The sequence below is a fragment of the Lissotriton helveticus genome, chromosome 4_1 (assembly GCF_964261635.1).
Source record: "Lissotriton helveticus chromosome 4_1, aLisHel1.1, whole genome shotgun sequence".
Taxonomy (NCBI): domain Eukaryota; kingdom Metazoa; phylum Chordata; class Amphibia; order Caudata; family Salamandridae; genus Lissotriton; species Lissotriton helveticus.
In genome coordinates this window covers 1,820,190,342-1,820,213,668 of record NC_136063.1, presented here as the reverse complement: position 1 = coordinate 1,820,213,668, position 23,327 = coordinate 1,820,190,342, and the positions used below count along the sequence as shown (strand labels likewise).

The 23,327-nt window shown below is 46.8% G+C and overlaps 1 protein-coding gene across 2 annotated transcripts in view; it reads right to left on the bottom strand.

Moving 5' to 3' along the window:
- The window catches only part of UTP14A (UTP14A small subunit processome component), a 413,069-nt gene that overhangs the window by 127,118 nt on the left and 262,624 nt on the right, over positions 1–23,327 (bottom strand). For both annotated transcript variants that reach the window (XM_078688447.1, XM_078688446.1), the window contains exon 12: positions 17,783–18,249. In XM_078688447.1, coding sequence (XP_078544573.1) covers positions 17,783–18,249 — 467 coding nt within the window. The remainder of the gene's footprint in view (positions 1–17,782; positions 18,250–23,327) is intronic.

Here is a 23,327-nt window from a genome sequence, read left to right as displayed (position 1 = left end):
GGGTGTGTCTCTAGGTTGTGGAGAAGGGGGAGGAGTTGTATTCGTCCCCATTGTTCTCTTCTTCGGAGGACTTTTGTCGTCCGATTGTTCATTCTTCCTCTTTTTAGGTAGTTCTGTGACTACCTTGCCAGTTTGTGGATCAATAAACAGTCTTTTGTTTAGGATCGGTTTTATATTCCTGTGTCGGTACCGCAGTTTTCGGGTCCGAAAGGTGTTTTTTCTTCTGACTGTCCATTTGTATTTTCGACACCGAGATTTTATTCGGATCCGATGCTTTCGGCATCGAGGATGTCTTCGGTGTCGAAGGTGTTTTCGACGTCGAAACGTGTTTTGGTGTCGACATGGACTGTCTCGACTTCGAGCTTTCCTTGACATGGAGCTTCGGTGTCGATGTCGTGGTGGGTCGTTTATCGGAACCACCATGATGGGAGACCGAGTGTTTCGGTTTCGTTGCCGGGCCCGAAACCGGGGCGTCGGAAACTTTTTTCGGTTGTCTGACCGGGCTCGAGGGCGGGGTCGACACCGTGCGGGGTCTGTTCTTGGGTAACGGGACGTCGTCACTCACGGTTTGTTGGACGTCGATTTCCTCGACGTCGGACTCGTCCGCTTCTGACCCCGCCTCGTCGACCTCCTCTTCCTCCTCTTCTAGGTGCTGGTCCTCGAACAGCTCCAGGATTGCTTGTGACTGCATTCTCGATACCTCGTGTCTTCGAGCTCGACGGTTTCTAATCGTCGATTTTGAGGAAAATGCTGCACAGGCGTCACAGTCCCTGGATTCGTGTTCAGGGGACAAGCAGAGGTTGCACACCTCGTGTAGGTCCTTGTGTGGGAACTTAGCACCACACGTTGGACATTTTTTTAATGGAGTCCTTTCCATGGACTCCGGGCTGGACTACGTCGTCTTCTCGTAGTCGTCGTTCTTCGAAACGCGTCGGGATGGAAGTGAAGTCGCGTTCGATAACAATACCGTCGAATTGGAAAGGGTTACGCGCCGAATATAACCTTCTTTATCGAAGTCGGTCCGGAGCGCTTCGATCCTCATCCGAACCCGATGGCGGAAAAAAACAATCTAAGGATGGAGCCGATGCCCATGCGCACTAACACCAAGAGGAGGAGTCATCGATGACGACAAAGACTTCTCCAGAAGAAAAACAAGGGCAATCATCCGAGCCCAACACCAGATGGCGATCTATTCATAAATGTACCATCTGCAGCCCATATGCCTCGAACTTCTAGATACTATGGGGGTAAGAATAAAATGGGGAAACTTCTGGCCAATTACTTAAAGATTCGCAAGGAACGCACAAAGATTCAATCTATCAAAACTTCTTCCGGTGAATCCACATTTAAGGATAAAGATATCCTCACTGAATTTGCCAAATTTTACAATACTCTTTATACTCCAGAACAGGTTCCAACGTCTGATGATCTCCTCTCTTACTTTCAATCTCTTCCATCTCCTACGGTTTCACATGTTGACTTTCACACTTTGGAACAGGACATTTCGCTTTCTGAAATTTCCCATGCTGTATCTAAACTTCATCATGGTAAATCTCCAGGCCCTGATGGGTTTACTATTGAATTTTACAGCCACTTTGCCTCTCTCCTTCTTCCTAAACTCTTACTCTTATTTCAATCTTTCTCTGATGCCGGTTCCTTTCAACAAGCCTTAACTTGCTTGATTCCAAAGGAGGATAAGGATCACTCATTGTGCAAAAATTATAGGCAAATATCTTTGGTTAATACTGATTACAAAATTCTAGCGAAGATATTAGCACTACGCATGGATCCCCTTTTACCGGATATAATTGGTCCAGAACAATCTGGTTTTGTCAAGGGGCGTCTCTCCTCTGATAATTCCCGGGGTTTTCTTAACATTCTTAGCAAATCTTCTTCCCTCACTCTTCCTTTCGCAGCTATCTCTCTAGATGCGGAGAAGGCTTTTGACAGGATTGGGTGGGACTTCATGTTTCAGGCTTTACGTTGGATTGGTATTCCTTCTAAATTCATTTCTATTGTCTCTTTACTTTATTCTGATCCTCAAGCTTCTATTTTTGTTAATGGGATGTCCTCGGATTATTTTTCTTTACATAGAGGGGTTCGACAAGGTTGCCCCTTATCTCCCTTACTTTTTGTTTTAGCCTTAGAACCCTTCCTTACTAAAATTTGCTTAGATGACACTATCTCTGGTTTTCATTTTGGTTCCCAGCAAGTCAAACTCTCGGTTTATGCCGATGATATTCTTTTTTATTGTTCCGACCCTGCTACCTCTATTCCTTCTTTTCTTCAGCAGGTCTCTTCCTTCTCTGCAGTTTCTGGATATCGCTTGAACGCTGACAAGTGTGAAATTTTGCCTTTGAATCCCCTTTGTCAGAAACATCTCTTTTCTTGTACAGGTTTCTCATGGCAACCATCCAAAATCAAATACCTGGGGGTCTGGTTTGCTCCTTTATTATCTGACACTCTCAAACTAAACTTTGATTATATTTACAAGAAAATGGACACGGCTATCACTCGTTGGCATCCGCTCTTTTTGTCCTGGTGGGGTCGACTCAACTCTATAAAGATGATGCTATCCCCCTTGCTTCTCTAAACTATTTCCATGCTTCCTTTACACATCCCTCTTTCTTTCTTTAAGAAGATTGACTCTATTACTCAAATTCCTATGGAACGGTAAACGTCCTCTAATCGCTCTTGCCTCTTTGCGTAAGGACAAAGCTCAACCTGGAGTCCGTTTTCCTGATTTCAAACAGTATCATCGTGCTTTTTCCCTGAAGCAATCGGCTCGCTGGTTTTCATCTAATCTGCTTCACTATTCCCCTGTCTGGCTCAGTATGGAATCCTCTTTCATTTCTCCTTTTACCTTCTGTGAATTCTTGTCCTTTACGTCTTCTTTAACTCGCCTTCGCTCGCCTATTCTTTCACACTATTTGATTTAATCTATGTTAGTTTTTCCCCTGATTTTAACTTTCTGCCAATTCCAGCTACTTGCACTTTAATTGTGGAAACTCACCGCGTTTTAGCGGGTCCCTGTATCCCTTTCGTTATCGGCAGACATATTGAGGGAAAGACGGGACGCCTGGCGGCGCCATCTTTGTTTGCGCGCTAGCTGCACTGAGGCAGCTATTTAGGGCGGGCAAACCAGTTAGTAAGCCTTGACCAGGTAGGACGCTTATTTACCTTGCAGCGCTCATACAGATCGCGCTTTAGTGCGGGTGGGTAATATCGAATTTTAAAAATACCTATTCACTATTTGATTTAATCTATGTTAGTTTTTCCCCTGATTTTAACTTTCTGCCAATTCCAGCTACTTGCACTTTAATTGTGGAAACTCACCGCGTTTTAGCGGGTCCCTGTATCCCGTTCGTTATCGGCGGACATATTGAGGGAAAGACGGGACGCCTGGCGGCGCCATCTTTGTTTGCGCGCTAGCTGCACTGAGGCAGCTATTTAAGACGGCCATGCTGACGCGCAGCGTTCGCGCGCAGCGTGAGCACGCCGGAGTCACGCCAGAGTCCAGCCCGTCTGCGCACGAACGGGCGCAGGGGCCAGGACTTCTGTCCAGCGGGATGTATACACTTCAGCTGAACTACTCCACCTTGATAGAGATGGTCAATCCCTGGATCTGACTACGATGGGGACACTAGAGGAGATGTCTATAGCTAAATCCTCCATCTCCTCACCCAATACGCATTTAGGTTCTCTGAAGCTGACCTCTTTGAATACAAGGTCCCTGCAGAAACATAGTCTGGAGATATTCTCCCCGCTTCAGGACGAGGATATTGACGTTCTGACTCTTACTGAGACCTGGCTTGGGGATAACTCACTGCCAGATATTATAGCCGCTCTTCCGAATGATTATGACATTATATGGCACAATCGTGCACTCGACGCTAGAGAGGGGGGGGGGGGGGGGAGTAGCAATCCTGTATAAAAAATCTTTTACAGTAGTTAAGATACTAGCAGAAACAGTAGATTTGGCTGACGTCCTTGGAGTAAAAATCATGTTCGATGACTTGTGTCTTGTGATCCTCACTTTCTATCGTCCACCAAATTCTACCCCAGCTTTCAATTAACTATTTATGCCTATTATATCTGATATTTGTTCAAGATATAAAAAGGTAGTAGTAACTGGAGATTTCAATTTACACTGGGATAAAGCCCATAAGGAACCGGGAGCCCGATGCTTAGACACAACTATGTCTTCTTTAGGCTTTAAGCAGCTGGTAAAGGTCCCCACCCACACAAAAGGACACATCCTTGACCTTATCTGGACTTTAGATCCTAAGGTGACCCTTTTGGATATCTTACCCTGTATTTGGTCTGATCATTATTTGATCTATTGTAACATCTCCATAGATACAAAGCCGACACAACTTCCCCCTAAAATGAAGAAAGTCCGTCAATGGAGGAAAGTTGATTTACAAACTTTAACGGACAATCTTTCGGAACTTGTTAAATCAAAGATTTCGAAGGGCAATCTAGACCAAGACTATAGAGATATAGTGTGTAATCTGAGGAAAGCGATTGATCAGAGCGCACCAGAGAAGCTACAACTAGCTAAAGGAGTAGGAAAGGGGGCACCATGGTTTACACCGTCTTTAAGAGAGTATAAAAAGAAACTCCGTCAAGCTGAAAGAAGCTGGAGAAAAACTAAAGATGAAAGGGACCGAATGCAATATAAAAACCTGCTCAACGCATATAAAAAACGTATTCTGGGGGGGGGGGAGCTACGCTACGAAGCAAGATGGCCGCATAAGCTCCCGGCTCCGCCGACCTCCGCCGGCAGCTCGTATCTCCTGTCTATTATCCTTCAATCGTGCCGGACTCCCATGCGCATGAAGTCTTTCTGACTCCTGAGGTGCAAGTCCGGTTTTTCTAACTTACCGGGGGACAAAGTTACGTCGAGTTCTATCCTCGGCCTGCTCCAGGGCTTCCGCCGGGACCTCGATTTCTGGCCCATTCAGGCTGGAAGTGAACAACAGCGGCTGTGGGACCAGGGGTGCATCCGGTCTCCCGATCTCGGATCACTTTTCCGCTTCCGGCTGATAATAAAGCCACCAGCTTCTCGAAGGACATGGCATGGTGACGCAAGTAATATCGGTGGTCGGGGGTCCGACGCCCGGAGACCCTTCTGGGAGGCCTGGGTTGACGGGCTGGCCCCCGCGGGTGGCGAAGGTGCCGTCTCTGCCTGCTGTGAAAGCGCCCGCTGTTATTGCCAGCTCAGTGTGTGCCTGTGCCTCGACGGTGTTCCGTGACCCGAGTCCTGCTTCGTCTCGGGGACGGAGATGGAGGGGATGGACGGCGCGCCATCGTTGAGGTCCGTAATGGCCGCCATTGGGGCGCTCCACTCTCACTTTGTTGTCACGTACCAACGGATGTCTGTAACGCTGGATACTGTTTGCTTGAGACCGGACGACTATGTTCCGACCAGTTATCAGCGAGCTATGGTTCCCGAGGAATATCCTGCATGTCCTTCCGAGGTCCTCGAGCTTTATCCCAATTTTATGACTCTGGCCTCGTAGATGGCGCACCCACGAACGTTGTTGGCTTTCCATACCGGACTCCTGTTTGGCGAAACATCGTCGCTAAAGGCTGTGAGCGACATGGACAGTTTTTCAGTGACTTTCGGAGAGAATCGCCCTTCCCTTTCATCATCCTTTGTTGTCGTATTTTCGGATGTCGCCATTTTGTTTCCTATCTTCAACCCGATTCTGCGGCCCCAAATTGTTCTGGACGCTTCGACTACCTTGATGTCACCGTGGCCCCGGCCGCTTGGGCGTTTGTAAAGAACCGTACTGGTCAGGGTTGATTTTTGACTTTTTTGGAGTTAGCCGTGCTTTGTGATTTATGCCGGAAATGTACCTTTTATTCTAATGGGAGTCGGGCAGTTTTTTGATGATGTCCTCCCCTTGTATGGGGTCAATACTTGCTCTTAATAGTGGATAATATGTCCTGGGGAGGTCGCTAATGGCGGGGGGTTAAGGAGACCGGGAGTGTGTTTTATTGTTCTCCTCTCTTTCTTTATCTTTTATTTTCCTTTCTTTAGGGTAATTTTGGGGCGACAGGCACGCTGTTAGTGGGGTAGGCCATAGCCATTACGGTGATGTAGGGTGGCGGGTGTTGGGGGGGTTTTGTTATTTTAGTTTGTTTTGTTCTATGGTCCCTTTCTCTCGTCCTTTCTTAGTAGGGTTGGCTGTATCTCCTTCTTTCATCCTTTTCTCTGTCGGGCATCTGCACTGGCCTCTACTTTATTGTCTCGGAAGGGTGGGTTTTTCGGATGATGCTTTCGCTAAATTGCTTGCCTTTGTTTGACCCTTACTCCTGGCCTGCCTTCGGCGGGCGTAGTGTGTTTTAGGCCGTATTGCTCATCACCGATTCCCGACTGCGTGGAGGGATACGCCCCTCCCGTCTCTTCTTGTTTATCGTGTAGTGTGATGCCTTCGATGATATAGCCACAGCTACTTCTTCAAAACTATAAAAAATGAAACCTCTTCCATCCTTGTGCTTCGTGGTGCCTACAACCATATATTATGATTACACCGTGATTACTCCTTGAGCCGTAACCATGTGGAATGCTTCTGCTTATATTTCCTGAGTTTGCGGCCGGCCCCTGTGGTTGTAGGCCTGCGCTTGTACTGCTTTGATCGAATCAATAAAGGTTTTATAAAAAAAAAAAAAAAAAAAACAACTTATTCTGGCTACGAAGGCTAATTATTACGAAACTCGGATAAATCAAGCTGAAAATATTCAGAAAGAAACATTCAAAATTTTAACTGAGTTGAGCAAAAAACCTGAAAATACTGAAACAATTAGTTGCAACATGTTTCAAGATTACTTTCTGGAGAAGGTAGACATTATCCTCTCTGATATTAGGCAGAACACAGTACCTGCGTCTAATATACCCCAGGTTGTTAAGACCCTCTCTGAAGCTACTATTTCACAATTCCCATCAATAGATTCGATGAGTCTGGAACAACTTATGAGCAAAACCAAATCTGGCTCCCCGGCAGACCCATGCCCCCCCGAGTATCTTCCGTCTGGCATTGCCCATTCTAGAAGACCGGATTATCTCCCTCCTGAATAATTCACTGGAAACAGGGATGGTACCAGCTAGTTTCAAGGAAGCCCGAGTGAAGCCTCTGATAAAAAAGCCAGGAGCAGATCTTACCATTCTGAAAAACTACAGGCCGATTTCCCAACTACCGTTCTTGTCCAAAGTCCTAGAACAACATGTGCTGAAGTCCTTGGCCTCGTTCCTGGAGTCCCACCATCTCTTCCAGGAGCGTCAGGCGGGATTTCGTGCACACCATAGCACCGAGTTGATGATGCTCTCGGTGCTAGATGAGCTTAGGGGGATGGCTGACAGTAAAAAAAAACGAGCGCCCTGATACTTTTAGATCTCTCAGCGGCGTTCGATACTGTCAGCCATACCCTACTCTTAGATAGGCTGGCCAAGTTCGGGATTCGGGATAGAGCCTTTCAATGGCTTCAATCGTTCCTGTTAGGTAGGACACAACGGATTCAGTTGGGGGATAGGCTATCAGAGGTGGGTAACTTGACATGCGGAGTCCCGTAGGGCTCCGCATTATCCCCAGTATTATTCAATCTTTACATACAACCACTGATCCACTCCCTGGTAAACACGGGCTGTCGCGTATTTAATTACGCTGACGACACCCAGCTACTACTTAGCATAGACAATACAGTCTCTGCACAGAAGCACGCTCAGGATATTCTCAGATTTGTAGTCAGCTGGATGGCGGCAAATCTGCTGAAAATTAATCCTGAAAAAACTGAGGTGTTAGTGGTCTCGTCCATAAGCTCGCCATGGAGCGACCTATATTGGCCTCAAGAATTAGGTCCTACCCCAACACCCTGTGACAAGGTGAAAAGCCTTGGAATTAAGATTGACAGCGAATTGTCAATGGCTAACCAGATCTCGTCGGTTGTGGGGACCTGTAACGATCTAATTAGACAACTGCGCAAACTAGCTCCCCTTCTCCTCTTTCTTTTATGTGTGTGATCTACATGCCTTATTGTTCCCAGGGGTCCACTTTTAGCAGCCTGTGCCAGCTACGGAGGCCGGCATTTATTTGTGACTCAGAGTTCAGCTGTAATAAGTTGCTATAAGAGGCCACTCATGGTATTACACGTAGCATAACATCAGAAAGCGACACGCTGCTTAAGTAAATGGTACGGTATCTCCAGGCATTCGCATAGAACCCATATTAAAAGATATGAGATAGTAGGAATATAGCGAGTGTTGTTAGCCGGGCCGCCTCTAGGCGCTGGAGGGAATTTTGGAAGCCAGACTCGCACCACATAAGAATGTGCTGACCTGAGTGTTTCGGAAAATAAAGCGCTTCCCGCAGTGCCTGCAGCTTGTATAGGGACAGGGTATGCCCATTCAGTGGTAGGCTTCCCTGCTGAGGGCACCTCTTACAGTGGTGTTTTCTTTTATGTGAATGCGCCGGGACTTTAGCAGTGAGGTCTCTAGCTCTATTCATGGGTACCACTTAAATCCACCTCAGCCACTTTTGTCGTTCTCTCTCATAGGATCACGGACCCACCTCAGCCTCCTTCCGTGGCTCTCACACTCTCTCCCAGACGGAGCTTCTAACAGACTTAAGCCCGCTGGCTTTCCCCACAGTAGAGGAGCTGCTCCTGGTAACACTGAGGTGGCGTAAGGGCCAGAGCTGCCGCCTTTTGAACTGGGGAAATGAAATAACAGCATTTGTAAAGCGCACAGCTACCTCCGGAGAGGTGCCCTGGCGCTGGAGGCCCACGGGAAGATTGAGCGAGATATTGCCCAGAGTCTCACTGGGCTAACCTGTCGTGGGTAGCGGACCCTGAACCCCATGGCCGGAGTCAGGCACCCTGGCACCCGCGCCACACCTCTACCACCAGGCTCGAGTCTCGGCGTCCGCTCAACATCCTGTGTTCTGGGCAAATCACTTAATCTCCCCGTCCCTACTAAAAAGGTACGTGTCCTTATGTAATGTAACTGGTGCTCGTTTAAAGCGCTCCGATACTTTCGGGTGGAGTTCGCGCTATATAAAACTGCAACAAATGAAAGCTCTAAGTTAAAGCACCCTATGTTCTAAAATTTATTTTATTTATTTATTCAGAGTTTTATATAGCGCGAACAAGATCCTTACGGATATCAGAGCGCTTCACAAACACAGGGCAGGGTAGGGGCAGAAGGAGTGAACAGAGACAATGGGAGCAATATAATAGTCACTAACATGGTGGGGTAATAGTACCATACATGACACATATCACAATACAATCAAGTGAGCAAGTAATATAAGACGGCACAAGTCATTGATCCCACTACAGGGGTGTTCATGTGTACCTTGGGTGTGTGGATGGCTTATACCAAAGTCTTAGTGTAGCGAGGACACTGATTGGGGGCATCTGGAGAGTGAATCAACGTGTAACATATATTGGTAGTGACAACATCAGGTTAGAAGTATAGTGCCAGAGGACAAGGTGATACAAAGCAATGCAGAGTCTCTGATCCAGCAACAATCATGTTCAGGAGATCTTGGCCAGAAGGATGTTTTTCACCTCTTTCTTGAAGAGTGCAGTGGAGGAGATCAGCCTAGTTTCAGGCGGGAGCGCGTTCCAAATCCTGGGTGCCATTCCAGAGAAGGAGCGCTTGTATGTTTTCTCTTTCCGGAATCTACGGGGTTTCAGGAGTAGGTTTTTTGTGCTTCTATTGGACCTCGACCCTCCTGAGATAGACAACTTTTGAGCGAGGTAGTTGGGTGCATTGTGGTGCACGGCCGCGTGTGTCATAACTGCAATTTTTAGCTGTATTCTGGCTTCAAAAGGCAGCCATTTTAGAGACTTTAAGTCTGGGGATATATGCGAATGTTTTCTTGAGCCAGTAATGAGTCTCGCGGCAGCGTTCAGGGAGGCTCTTAAGGGTGCTGTTGTGGATAGCGGGAGTCCGCTGAGGGCCACAATTCCGTAGTCTATTCGAGGGATGACTAAAGCTTGTACAGCAGTTTGGAAGTCTTCGGCAGGGAGGAAAGGTTTAATTTTCCTCAGTGTGTTGATTTGGAAATTAGCTGCTTTTGTGGCTTTGCTAACGTGCTGCTGCATGTTGAGCTTGGCGTCGAGTGTGATGCCTAGGGATTTAGCCGAGTCCACGATGGTAGGTTGGACATTGAGTGCTGTTAGATTATTGAGCCATGTTTGGGTGGTGGGAGTTTTCGTCGGGGGTGAGATGAGTAGGAACTCGGTTTTCAGAGCATTTAGTTTGAGGTGATTATCTGCCAGCCAAGATTGAGTGTTAATAAGCGTGGAGTTCAGATGTTTGATATCTTCCGGAGATTGTAGCTTTAGGTAGAGTTGTGTGTCGTCGGCGTACATGTGGAATTGGACATTGGAAGCTTGGAGCAAGGTGGCGAGCGGTTCCATGACGAGGTTGAACAGTGTGGGGGAGAGAGAGGATCCTTGTGGGACGCCTAGATCTGCAGGCACAGGTGTGGATAGCACATTGTCGATCTTGAACTTCTGTGATCGATTGTGAAAGAAGGACGAAAACCATTTGAGAACAGTTCCCGATAGACCCATTCTAGTCCTTAGCAGCTCCAGCAAGTTCTCATGTTTGACCGTGTCAAATGCTGACGAGAGGTCAAGAAGGATGAGGAGGCAGGACTCATTGCGATCAAGAATTTGGAGGGCGTCATCAATTATGTGCGTCATAGCTGTTTCCGTGCTATGTTTCGCTCGGAAGCCTGATTGATGCGAGTTGAGGAGGTCAAATTGGTCAATGTGTTTAGTTAGTTGTAGTTGGACACATTTTTCCAGCAGTTTGGCCAGGGTGGGGATATTGGTGATGGACCGGTAATTGTTTAGGTCAGACGGATCAGCTGTAGGTTTCTTGAGTATAGGCGTGACTTGCCCCACCTTGAGGGAGTCCGGAATGAGGCCTTGTTGCAGGGAGCTGTTGATGATTTTGGTCCAGAGAGGGAGGAGCAAGGGGATGAAGTCTTTTACAGCATTAGCAGGTAGAGGGTCTGTGAGGTGATTAGAGGGCTTCAAGGTGCAGAGCAGTTTGCGTATTGCTTCTTCCAAGTAGGTATCAAAGTACAGCCAAGATGCCTTGTTTTTAGGTTGAGTGTAAGACATTCTGGTGTTGTTGGGGAATCGGCTTACATCCAAGATGAGGTCATTTCTTATGTTGTCAGTCTTTAGCTTAAAGAAAGCAGAGAAGGCTTCACAGTGTGGGGTGTCGCCTGTTGTGCTGTTTGATTGTAGGGGTTGAGTCTTTGTTTGGGTCTTGATTAGATCGAACAGCTTTCTTGGCCTGTTTTTTGCTTGGTCCAACTGACGGCTAAAGAAGTCCGCCTTTGTGCGCTTTATTTTCCTGAAGTAGGCGTTTCTTTTGTTCTTAAGCCTTTTGAGGTGTAGTGCTGAAGGGTCCGATCTCCAGGTGCGCTCTGCCATTCGCATAGTACGCCGGTCGTCATTGAGTCTATCATCATACCAGGGGTTAGAAGTTTTGGTGGAGACTCTCTTCAGTTGAAGTGGGGCGACTTCATTGACTACTGTGTTCATAGAGTCAAGGTAGTGGTCCATCAGTGTTTGAACATCCGAGGCACCTGAAGGGGGAAGGAGGAGATTGCCGATGTGGGGAGGCAGGGTAGAGGGGTTAAAGTTCTTCATGTCCCTTTTCCATGTTTTGGATTTGATTGGTTGAGCTGGGATAGGTTTCACTTTTTCATTGATAAAAAAGGTGATAATGTGGTGATCAGACCAGTCGCAGGGTTGAATCGCCTCCAGTTGTGTTGAGTTCTCTTTGGCAATGATGAGATCGAGTATCGAGCCTTTGTCATGAGTTGGTCTATCGCATATTTGGGTGAGGTCAAGCGCATTAAGGAAAGTTTTGAGACTATTCACCACTGTGTCTTTCTGATCGTTCCAGTGAAGATTGAAGTCACCCAGGAAAACTTGGGTTGTCTGCCGACCGGCATTGGAGGTGATCAAGTCCATGAGTTGTTGGGTGAATATGAGGTTGTCACCAGGCGGGTGATAGATGAGATGTAAAGCACAAGCTTGTTTGCCCTCGCTGGTGATGTCGAGGCAGAGGAGTTCACTGGAGGGGAAGGAGGGGGGGGGGGGGGGTGATTTTAGTAACGGAGAGGTTGCTCCTAAAAATGCATGCAATTCCCCCGCCCGTCTTGCCAGGAGACCTGTCCAGCCTAATGATGTGATAATTGGGGGGGACTAGTATGTCCATAATCGGGGTAGAGGCTTCAGTAAGCCACGTTTCCGTTAGAATGGCTAGGACCAGATCCCTAGCTGAGACGAGATCAGCGATGTCGGAGGAGTGTCTCTGGGCCGATCTGCACTTGAGTAGGATGCATTTGAGTTTGGGAGAGAGAAGGGTGGTCGAGCTTTCTAGTGTGAGGGGGACTTTTCTGAGGTTGTTAGGGACGGAACCTCTATTGTTGAGTGTTGGGAGCCTCAGAGGGTTTGTAAGAATTGTGGGTTGCTTGCGCAACTTTGCACATCACACACTGTTTACATTATCGGCAGTGGGCGTGAGATGGTGTAAACACGCAGAGAAAACAAGGGCATAATATCAGCTGTTGCACTGCCAGCACAATCTATGTTGGGCATTAGTTGGTATCAGCCTGCAGCCACGCTCTGCACTTTTCATGGCCCCTAGAGTGTACAATACATAGGGCCTGTGCAATAATGAGTAAACAACACCAACTCCTCTCCACCCCCTGCCCCCCTTCCAGAAAGATGCCATGGAGGGGTTATCTGTTAGCAAAACAGATGCATTTCACCCAGAAAACTGTGCCCTCGCTCTCTCGCCCCACACATGGCATCGAGACAACTATGGCACGTGATGGGTTTAGCTACAGTCTAGATTTCCTACAACCGCATCCCAGAAATTTCGGAGCAAGCTAGCATACCGCGTGACGCCTTCATGAGTGCATTACAGATTCAAATCCATTTCAAGAAGCAGGGCACACAAAAGGCTGACAGCTCTTAACTGAAAGGGAAAGGCTTCGCCTGCAGTATTTCCCAGGTAGCCTTTTTTTTTTTTTTTTTTTTGGTAGAGTTTTATATAGCGCGAACTAGACCCGAACCGAATCAGGTATCAGAGCGCTTTACATAGCACAAGTTACGTTTTTACATGAGGACACACACTTTCATTTTTAGGCACGGGGAGATTAAGTGATTTGCCCAGAATCACAGGAGGTTTTGGAGTCGTTACCGAGACTCGAACCCAGATCCCCAGGTTCGAGGTCGAGCGCCCTAGCCGTTAGGCCAACTCCTCTCCCCACTCCTCTCTTTCCAGTAGAGGTTCATGAAACTACATTTCCATCTTGAAATATTTATGAGTTCTCAGAGATTACTCCATGAAAGAAATAGGCCTGGAAGCAGGAACACAAAAGAGAAACACATTGATGTTTAAACAACTAAAAGCAAGTGTAAGGGGTAGCGCAACCCACATATCAGCACAGAAGATGAGGAATGAGAAACAGGCTCTGGAGAAAACATGGTTTATTTTCCCTTTACCTTACAGATTCTGGACTCGGATGTCGCTTATCTGTCCAATCAGCTTCTCCAGCTGGAACCAGTCCTGTTCGTGCCCGGCCATGGTGGCTATCCAGGGTGAAATGATAAATGCTGGAAACACACACCAAACGGTTCAAAGAGAGCGTGGCGGCGGAGGGGTCCTGTTCCTGTGCCCGGGGGAGGAGGGCAGAGGGCAGCAGCTTCCCAGCTCAGGGAGCAGAGCGGGAGGGAGGCGGCCAGGGGGTGGGGTGGGGTGGGGTGGGTGGTAGGGGCAACACCACACGTCAAAGAGAACCAGTGGGGGCGGCACTATGCTGACCAGGATCACACCTGGTGTGCCCGAGGAGCTGAGATGAGTTATGGGTAATCCTGCCCAGGATCACACGTGGACCCGTCGAGGACCTGGTGGGGGGTTTCGGCCAGTCTGTCCGAGATCATACGGTGTCCGCGAGAAGCGGGGGAAGAGATGCCGGTGGGTAGTGGAGTCCCAGCGATAAAGGTGCTGAGACTCCAGCTGGGGGGTGTGGGCCAATTGATACTGCCCTGGATCACACTGTGTGCCAGGGAGGCGCTGGGACTCCGGCGGGGAGTTAAAGCGGCGAGTACTGCCCTGGATCACACCGTGTGCCAGGGAGGCGCTGGGACTCAGGCAGACTACTGTGGATCACACTGTGTGCCAGGGAATGCCTTACAGTGAGATAACCATAGTCATTATTTCTGATATTGTTGCTGGTGGGAGTGGTAAAAGAAGCCTCATAGGCTAGCGAGCGTCGCAGCATTTTAGTAGTAGTCTAGGGGCGGGAGGAGAGGAGACAGACGGGAGAGGGTTGCAGTAGAAGAAGGGGAGGCTGACCGCTGATTCGGGATAAGAGCTACGATCAGGGAACAGAAATGACGTGAGAGTCAGATAACGTGTGCCAAGTAGCTCGTACACAGCGCTCTTTAATTAGGAAACTCCCACTTTCCCTATCAGATTTGTTACTAATTATCATCCTCCTGTAAGCCAGTTTCGAAGCGCTACGAAGGACCTTTTGCGAGGCATGTAGCGCTTTTCAACGCCCAAACTAATGAATGCATCCTAGGGTCACAGCAGTTTTGTAGGTGTTCCCATATATTGAAATGTATAGAGGGGACAAAGTGAATAGAAACCAGAAAGAAAAACTTGGGGGCGGAGACCCGTGCAGTGCGAAGTGGAGCAGAAGGAAGAAGGGTCGTAAAGGTGGTGTTGAGATAGAGCCGAGGAGAGGAATGAGCTGGAGGTTCGCAGGGAAAGATGTCAAAAATGAAAAAGAAGAAACGAGACTACCACATATTCAAAACCGATCTCAGGAATGGGACAATGAAGTGCAGGATCCTGTAGATGCGATCCTTATTTATTCAAAGCTACAGCTTTACACCCTCCTCGCACAAACCAGGAATGCTGCTGCCGGGGCCGGGCTCCAGGAATGCGGCTCCTGCTCTCAGAACTGGGGCGGCGGCGACGTCCTGTGTTCACAATGAGACTTGCAGGCCACTGATGATAAACATTGCCACCAGCAGGGAGTTTCGCGTCGGACTCCTTTCCTTTGAAATGTTAGAACAAGTCAGGTCCCGGGCCGGCAGCCAATCACAGCGCAGCCCGGGGAATGACGTCACGGGGGTGTCCCGGGCCGGCAGCCAATCACAGCGCGGCCTGGGACACACGGCAACAAGGGGCGGGACTTAAAAAAAGAGTCATAAACGCCCACGATTCGCGTTCTGACGGGGAAAGAGTGATGGACAACCATCTCGTCCAATGGCTAGCCTCCATTTATGGAGCTAGCCACTGGAAGAAGGGGCGGTTTGAAGTCCCCACTACTGAGATAACATTAGATTTCGCCCTGGGCGGAGCACTGCTTCGCAGTGCTACGGCCAGGGCGAAACCTAAAAAAATGTTTTTATAATCAACTGCTGAGTTGAGCAGAGATATTCTATTCCTTTTTTTTGCCCAAGGAGACAATTATGCAGCATCCTTATCTAGTGGGGTGGAAGACAAAAATGTGTCTCTCATGCATCTGTATGGGGCCACCGAAAGCCATAGGTCAGCTATTGTTTGGGTAAAATATGGTGAACTTGAGATGTATTGGGAAGGGAAGCAGAGTGAAGGTAAACGGGGGTGAGAATCCGGTGTGCTATCTACTAGAAGAGGTATAGCAGGAAGCAAAGTTAGTGGGTTAGTTGTACCTGGCACCTCAGTAGCTGGAAACATTTGCTGTCAATGACTTAAATCACCTATAGACTTTGAGCTCTTATTGCAATAGTAGATTTAAATTTTTGCACCAGCTCCATCTGAGGGGGCGGAAGGGAACCAGAGAACCCAGAGCCCAGCTGCGTTTAGTGTCAAACTCCATGTGCTCACAAAGTGGAGTGTTAGATCCAGGGAGTCCTTACCAGGAGAGAATATGTTGATGTGTTTAGATGAGTCTGTCTTTGGGAATTCTTTAAAGGAGCGACATGGTTGCAGGGCACCAATTCTAGTATTATTTATGGATTCTGGAAAGGCTAAGAGGGCCTAAAACTCCAGACAATGCCATCTTAGCTCTACAATGCTTGGGTCAGATTTCCAAAGATGTAACATAAAGGCTAAGCTGACTTTGTCCTGCTAACAACTAGTATACTGATCACTTGGTGTTTCACTAGATTATACCAGGACCCGTGAAACAAGTGACTTTTGCTCATTTCTCAACTAGCTCTTCTGGAGATCCAAGTTGCAAATAAAATTTGTGTTTAAATTGTACATCTGATACAGAAAGTGTCCCTTCACAACTTTATACACACCCATGCAAGATACTCCTCACCTTAGCAGCGTTACCAGAAGATATATATATCTAACAGGTGCCATGAAATCATATCTAGTACATTTAGATTAGGAAAACTCATAAGTGGCATGACAAGGGAGGCAAAGAAGACTCCTAGTACAAGAAGTTAATTAGGCAATGAAAACACCTCAAAGTGCCTGTTGGAGGCATAAGCAGTTTTATGGCTTAACTGCATTTATTGGATTTTGATTTTTTTTAAACACTACCCTACCTTCCTCCCACTTCCCCTCTCCCTTCCACAATCACATGGACTGCCAGGGAATCTCAAGTGAAAAAAGACAGCATCAGCAATTTTGGCACACACTAGAATCTCGGAAATAAAGGCTCTAATGTGATTAGGCCTACGGAGATGAGGGAACAGCTTGGTACAAACACTGGAAGCTTTAAGCTAAGAAGGTGCATTAGTGCTAGGTTGCAAGGTAGACTTTGTAATGAGACAACTCAAGTGCACTCTAAAGTTAGGCCTGACATTCATCTCATAGGTGCCTCAGCTGGAAATCACGCCAACCAAATTGTAGCCCCCCCACCTAAATGATGAAGTTGAGGTTAGAAAAACAGCCATTTCAATTTTGGGACATGCTAAAGTTAGGAACCACTCATCTAAGCTACGTGTTGAAGAAAACCTAAATATGGACCGCCTCATATGAAGTCAAATTGCCAAACCCAAGTAAAAGAGAAAGTAGTAGAGCAGACAGGACAAAACAATATGAACAGCTAACTTAGTTGAAGTTGCTTTGATGTAACTGGAATTGCTTGATTACAGTTGGCAAAGGCATTGATTTCATGAAGAGGAAGAAGGTGCCAGCAATAGGAATAGTTGAAGTAACAGAATTTTTAAAAAAAAAAGCTATGGTGAAGGTGTGTACAAAGGCAGAGCCACTGGCAAGTACGCAAGTACATGATTCATAAAAATGTTTAACTCTTGGCTGCACAAACGTTTTTGTGTTGTTTTTGTCAGCAGCTCCCACATCTCATGATTAAGATGTAAAGAGGGGCTACATTCATCAGTATTTAAAAGGGAAATAATCATGAAATGAGAAAACACACAAGCAATTAGCCTGCTCATTTCAAAGCAAGAATGTTCCTTCGTCAGAGGATTACAAGCCGGTTACAAAACAAAATAAGATTGTAAGCTTATTCTTCACAAAGAACATATTTTTTCGTAACATCCGTGTACTGCTGAACATTACCTTGAGATGAATTTGCCAACTTGAACTAAATTGGTTGGAGGGCACAATGGTTGTTTTTAAGGTAGTTATTTGATGTTGTTACGACTAATAGCTCTCACCTTGTACACAGAAAAAGGCAGTGTAAGGGAAGGAGACATTAATTTCTTATTATGCAAGGCCCTGGCTGTTATGAACTTAGGAATCAACCGAAACTGATTCACTCACCTCCTCCTCTATGGCCGTTGGCAGTATTGGTGCTCGTATCACCCTAGAATTAACAGCAAGTACAGCGCTGGGGTCAATTAACCTTTTCTTTTTCTTCTTCTGTGGCTCCTCAGAAGCAATTTTCTTTCCTGTACTTTTCTGCTCCTCTTTCTCCGGTAAACCAGGCATCTCTTCATCTGCCCATTCCTCAGCTGCCAGATTGCCCACATCCTCCATTGTCCGTGTCCTATCCAGGCTTTCCATTAGCAGAGGGCCTTCTTCTCTTACTGGAGGTAGCTCACAAACTTTTTCTTGCTCCTTCCTGCCATCGGGACATTGGTCTGCAAGTTCCGTGGATGTGCTGTGAAGTTCTTTGTGTCTCCGTTTTCCCTGTGACCGTTTGCCTTGCTCTGCAAGTCTCTGGAATAGGAGATTATATTCTGCAGTCCGTTCTTCTCCACTTTCTGATGTAATTTCTCTGCTGCAGCCTAAAATGAACAAAGGAAACATCTGAAAAAGCAATAGCGATCTAGAGCCTGTGGATTACATTGTGCTCAGTAAATTGATATGAAAACGTATTAACAAATGTGGTTCTCTCTGTGCTGTTGATTCGTTAGATACAGACAGACCTAGAATGAAGGACAAAGCCATTATCAAATATTACTCGGCTGTAGATAAAACAATGGCAAATTCAGGCTCTTAAAATCCCAAAAAGAAAGTGGAATTATGCTATATTTGAATGATTACGAGTATTTCAGTAATGTTAAAAAATATTGCTTATTATAAGGACTTCTGATGGTTGACAGAAACAGTCCACATCCTTGAGGGAAACAAAATGTACAAATCTGCTAAATTGCTGTCGATGTATGCTGGGAAAACCTAGGATATGGGGAAATTACGTTGGAAAACCATCGGTGTTACTCAATGTAGTGCCAATCAAGCCTCAAAGTGCACCAACAGTGAGGTTCTATTTTAACATTCATGCATACATTGAAGGCAAGTTAATAATCAAAGGTATGTCACAGTCCTGCACATTTCTCCTCAAACATCCACACAACATTGTCTCTCGTTCCGCCAGAGTTTTTCCATCATGCCAGACCATGCCACAACCCTGTTTTCTATGCTTATTTCTCTAAATGCACAAACCTGCTTGCCACGTTTGGTTACAGGGAATAGCAGAGCTTCTACTGGGTGTTTTTATTGCAGTCTCACAATACAGGTGTCAACTGCTCGCACCATGCAGTAACTCGGGTAAGCAGCAATTACAAGAAATTTGTGTCGCAATCAGTAATAGCTGGTGTTGCTTGCCTATATTTGCTGCGGCCATTCGATCCCAGCTTCATGTCATTCCACCTTTCTTTCTGAATCTCTACTAGTCTCTGTTCTTTGTGCAAATTGAAGAGGAGACAGAAAATCTGTCGGAAATGTCCCCAAATCCGTGGAAAAAAGTAAAAATCTGCGGGGAAATAAAGAAATCGCAGTTTTCCAAAGAAAAATCATTGAGATAGTTTTAGTCTGCCCATAGTTACTATCAGACTACCGGTACAAACAACAGGCATCCTACACCAGCTTACTTTCCTGCTGGGAAGGATGAAGGAGTTATAATTAGCGATGCACCTATCAACAGTTTCTAGCACTGAAACTACTGAAATGCTTAGAGAAGATTACAGCTCCATTGACATCCTTATGATAGTTGCATTTGTATTGAGCTTTGTGCCTGTGACAAGCAGTCAAAGTGCAGTAATTGTAGGAATATCAATATAGGACTAGCTACGTTGTATTTAGTGGAACTCAGAAGGTATATCTGCGGGCAAACCCTTAGGTTTGGACATGAAGCCCTCACACACCAACCTAGTTGGTGTCATGCTTCATCATCGGGCCCACCACAGTGACACCGAATGTGTCCCGGGTGTGCTGCGACTCCAGATTACTGAGGAGCTGGTATTCTTGCTGAGTGTGCAGTGCTGGTGAGAATGAGGGTGAAAGGTTAAAAGCTATACAGGTGGTCCCAGTTCCCGAGGGTAAAGGTAAATTTAATACCTGGGCCCCTGTTAGCAAGATAAAAAGGCTGTGGACGATATGGAGTGTATTAAGAGCTCCTACGTCCATGTGGTCTACATGTTTCAGCCAGGCCTTTTGATTAAAACTGGCTTTCCTCAGGACCAATGAGTATGTGTAAGTGATGATTAACTATATTAAGTGATAGTGTATGGTGAAAAAGTGTTGCACTCGCTAAGGTGCCGTACGTGTAAGAGGGGGATTCCCTCTACTTTACTGTACATAGAACACAGAGACAATACAGACATACAAAGAGAACCAATGAGAATGGTATACACCAAAACACAACATATGGCCGACTTCTAGTGTGCGTGAGCGACCTAGAGCGGCAGAGAATTTGGCCATGAGTGGATGCCATGGCCAGGGTGAACTATGGCGATAAACTATTAAACGCGGTGGCAGTGGTGGGCTACACAGCGAAACAAGCATAGCGTGAGGTACAGGTAAGTATGGTACATAATTCCTCACACTTGCTACTTGCTGTTAAAGCCTCATGGGTCACTTGGCAGGGAGTGAGAGAAGACCCTAAATGTTTTAAAAGGTCATAGTTAGGAAGGTACCTGTGGGGAGAAAATGCTGCTTACCCAGAGCGTCGTGTAGAGATCACTCGTGTACACATGAGGAAACACTGAAAGATTTCCTCACGTGGATCAACAACCTTGATCCATTTCTCAAGTTCACCTGCACTAGCAGCCCAACGGAACTAGCGTTTCTAGACCTCAACATAAGAGCTGATCAAGGGGGTCTGACAACAACCACTCATTACAAACCAACATCCAGGAACTCATTGTTACGCTTTGACAGTTTCCACCCCAGACCTTTGAGGGAGAATCTGCCTTTTGGGCAGTTCCTGCGCATACGCCGGAACTGCAGCAACCTCCATGACTTCAAACACCAGTCCAAAGCCTTGGTCCACAAGTTGGAAGACCGTGGTTACCCGACTAGAATTATTTCAAAATCTTGCAAGCGAGCACGCAACCAGAACAGGGAGGCCCTCCTCGAAACTGTTGTCAAACCACCAGAAACTCCCTTAATGACATGCGTCACCACCTACAATACCGCCTCAAACCAGGTCTCCAGCATAATTCGTAAAAATTGGAAAATTATCAATTCAGGTACAAGGAACTGGGATCCACCCCGTTTCGCATACAAGAGAGCACAAAATCTGAGGGACCAGCTGGTCTCCACAAGACCCAGAAAGACACAACTAAAAGGTCAGACAATTTTGAATACATGGGGCCTACCTGAACTCACAGGCCACCAACCATGTAATAACTGCAGCGTCTGCCACCTGACTACCCCTTCGAAAACATTGTCACTAGAAACTGGCAAAACCTGGACACAAAGGCAATTTACTAATTGTAACTCGTCTAACCTAATATATCTTATCACCTGTCGCTGCGGTCTGAGATACATCGGTATGACTACCAGAAAAGTCAGAACCAGGATGACCGAGCACAGGAGCACAATGCGCTGTGGCAAAAATATCAGTAAGCTAACCCAACACTTCATCGTGCAAAATCACACCCCAAATGACTTCACCTGGACAGTCATCGAACAATTCGCACTTTCATGCTGCGATGAGAAAACTCTGCTCTCTAAAGAGCAACGCTGGATTTACCGCCTTTCTACCCATATAGAGGGGCTCAACGATTCTATCCCGTGGAATGCTCTAGCGAGATAATCACCTCCATGTAGGTGGTCTGTGTCCCTGTCTGCGCTCAGACTCGTGGTCTGTCCCTATCCTGTAGTTGCCCTATTTTGCCCAGAGGCCTCCCTTCGCTGTTGTTGCATTTTTTAACCTTCATTGGCCCCTCACGGGCCTTTCTAATTAATTTCTTTCCCCCACATGGTGCACGCACTAGAGTGCACATGTCTATACCAATGCTGTAAGGTTCCGAGGCGCATGCGCTACTGTTTAGTGCCCAGGCCTCCCATTGCGCATGCGCGACTACCACACTATGCGCATGCGCAGCACCAGTGCCGCTAGCTACCAGCGCGTGCGCACTTCTAGCTAGCGCGACCGCACCCTCTCCCCTCTCCAGGTGACACCAATTGAACCGGCTATTTAAGCACTCACCTGATCCATGCACAGTTCACTCGGGACACTGGAGCAGGACGATAGGTCGCAGGAGCACGCTGATCGGAAATACCGTGAGTACACGAGTGATCTCTACACGACGCTCTGGGTAAGCAGCATTTTCTCCCCACAGGTACCTTCCTAACTATGACCTTTTAAAACATTTAGGGTCTTCTCTCACTCCCTGCCAAGTGACCCATGAGGCTTTAACAGCAAGTAGCAAGTGTGAGGAATTATGTACCATACTTACCTGTACCTCACGCTATGCTTGTTTCGCTGTGTAGCCCACCACTGCCACCGCGTTTAATAGTTTATCGCCATAGTTCACCCTGGCCATGGCATCCACTCATGGCCAAATTCTCTGCCGCTCTAGGTCGCTCACGCACACTAGAAGTCGGCCATATGTTGTGTTTTGGTGTATACCATTCTCATTGGTTCTCTTTGTATGTCTGTATTGTCTCTGTGTTCTATGTACAGTAAAGTAGAGGGAATCCCCCTCTTACACGTACGGCACCTTAGCGAGTGCAACACTTTTTCACCATACACTATCACTTAATATAGTTAATCATCACTTACACATACTCATTGGTCCTGAGGAAAGCCAGTTTTAATCAAAAGGCCTGGCTGAAACATGTAGACCACATGGACGTAGGAGCTCTTAATACACTCCATATCGTCCACAGCCTTTTTATCTTGCTAACAGGGGCCCAGGTATTAAATTTACCTTTACCCTCGGGAACTGGGACCACCTGTATAGCTTTTAACCTTTCACCCTCATTCTCACCAGCACTGCACACTCAGCAAGAATACCAGCTCCTCAGTAATCTGGAGTCGCAGCACACCCGGGACACATTCGGTGTCACTGTGGTGGGCCCGATGATGAAGCATGACACCAACTAGGTTGGTGTGTGAGGGCTTCATGTCCAAACCTAAGGGTTTGCCCGCAGATATACCTTCTGAGTTCCACTAAATACAACGTAGCTAGTCCTATATTGATATTCCTACATATAACCAGGGGACCCGGACTGGCTTACCTAGTCCTCTCTCTCCCTTTTGATTTGCTGAAAGTGCAGTAATTGACACACAAGACTGGGCAAGGCAGAGTGCACTAGGTCGGAAGAATGCTGGTTTGCAGTATGGCCTTTGTAGTTATCATTTCGGTAATTTGCGTGATGACCAGAATGGTGCTCTAGATCCGAAATTGGTTGCTGCTCTACAGGAATAGTAGAGCATGGCGAAGTAAGGGAGAGAATACACAAGAGTTATTCTTATGTTTGATGTTTCTAGTTGAACTCTAGTTAAAGAAGTCTGCCAATTACAGAGGTTATCTGTGTGTGAAAGGTTTGGTATCTTTCTTAATGGGTCCTTCTCTAATGTATCTCTCTGTGATTATGTAACAGCGCTTGTGTGGAGTGCAATGAAACAGTA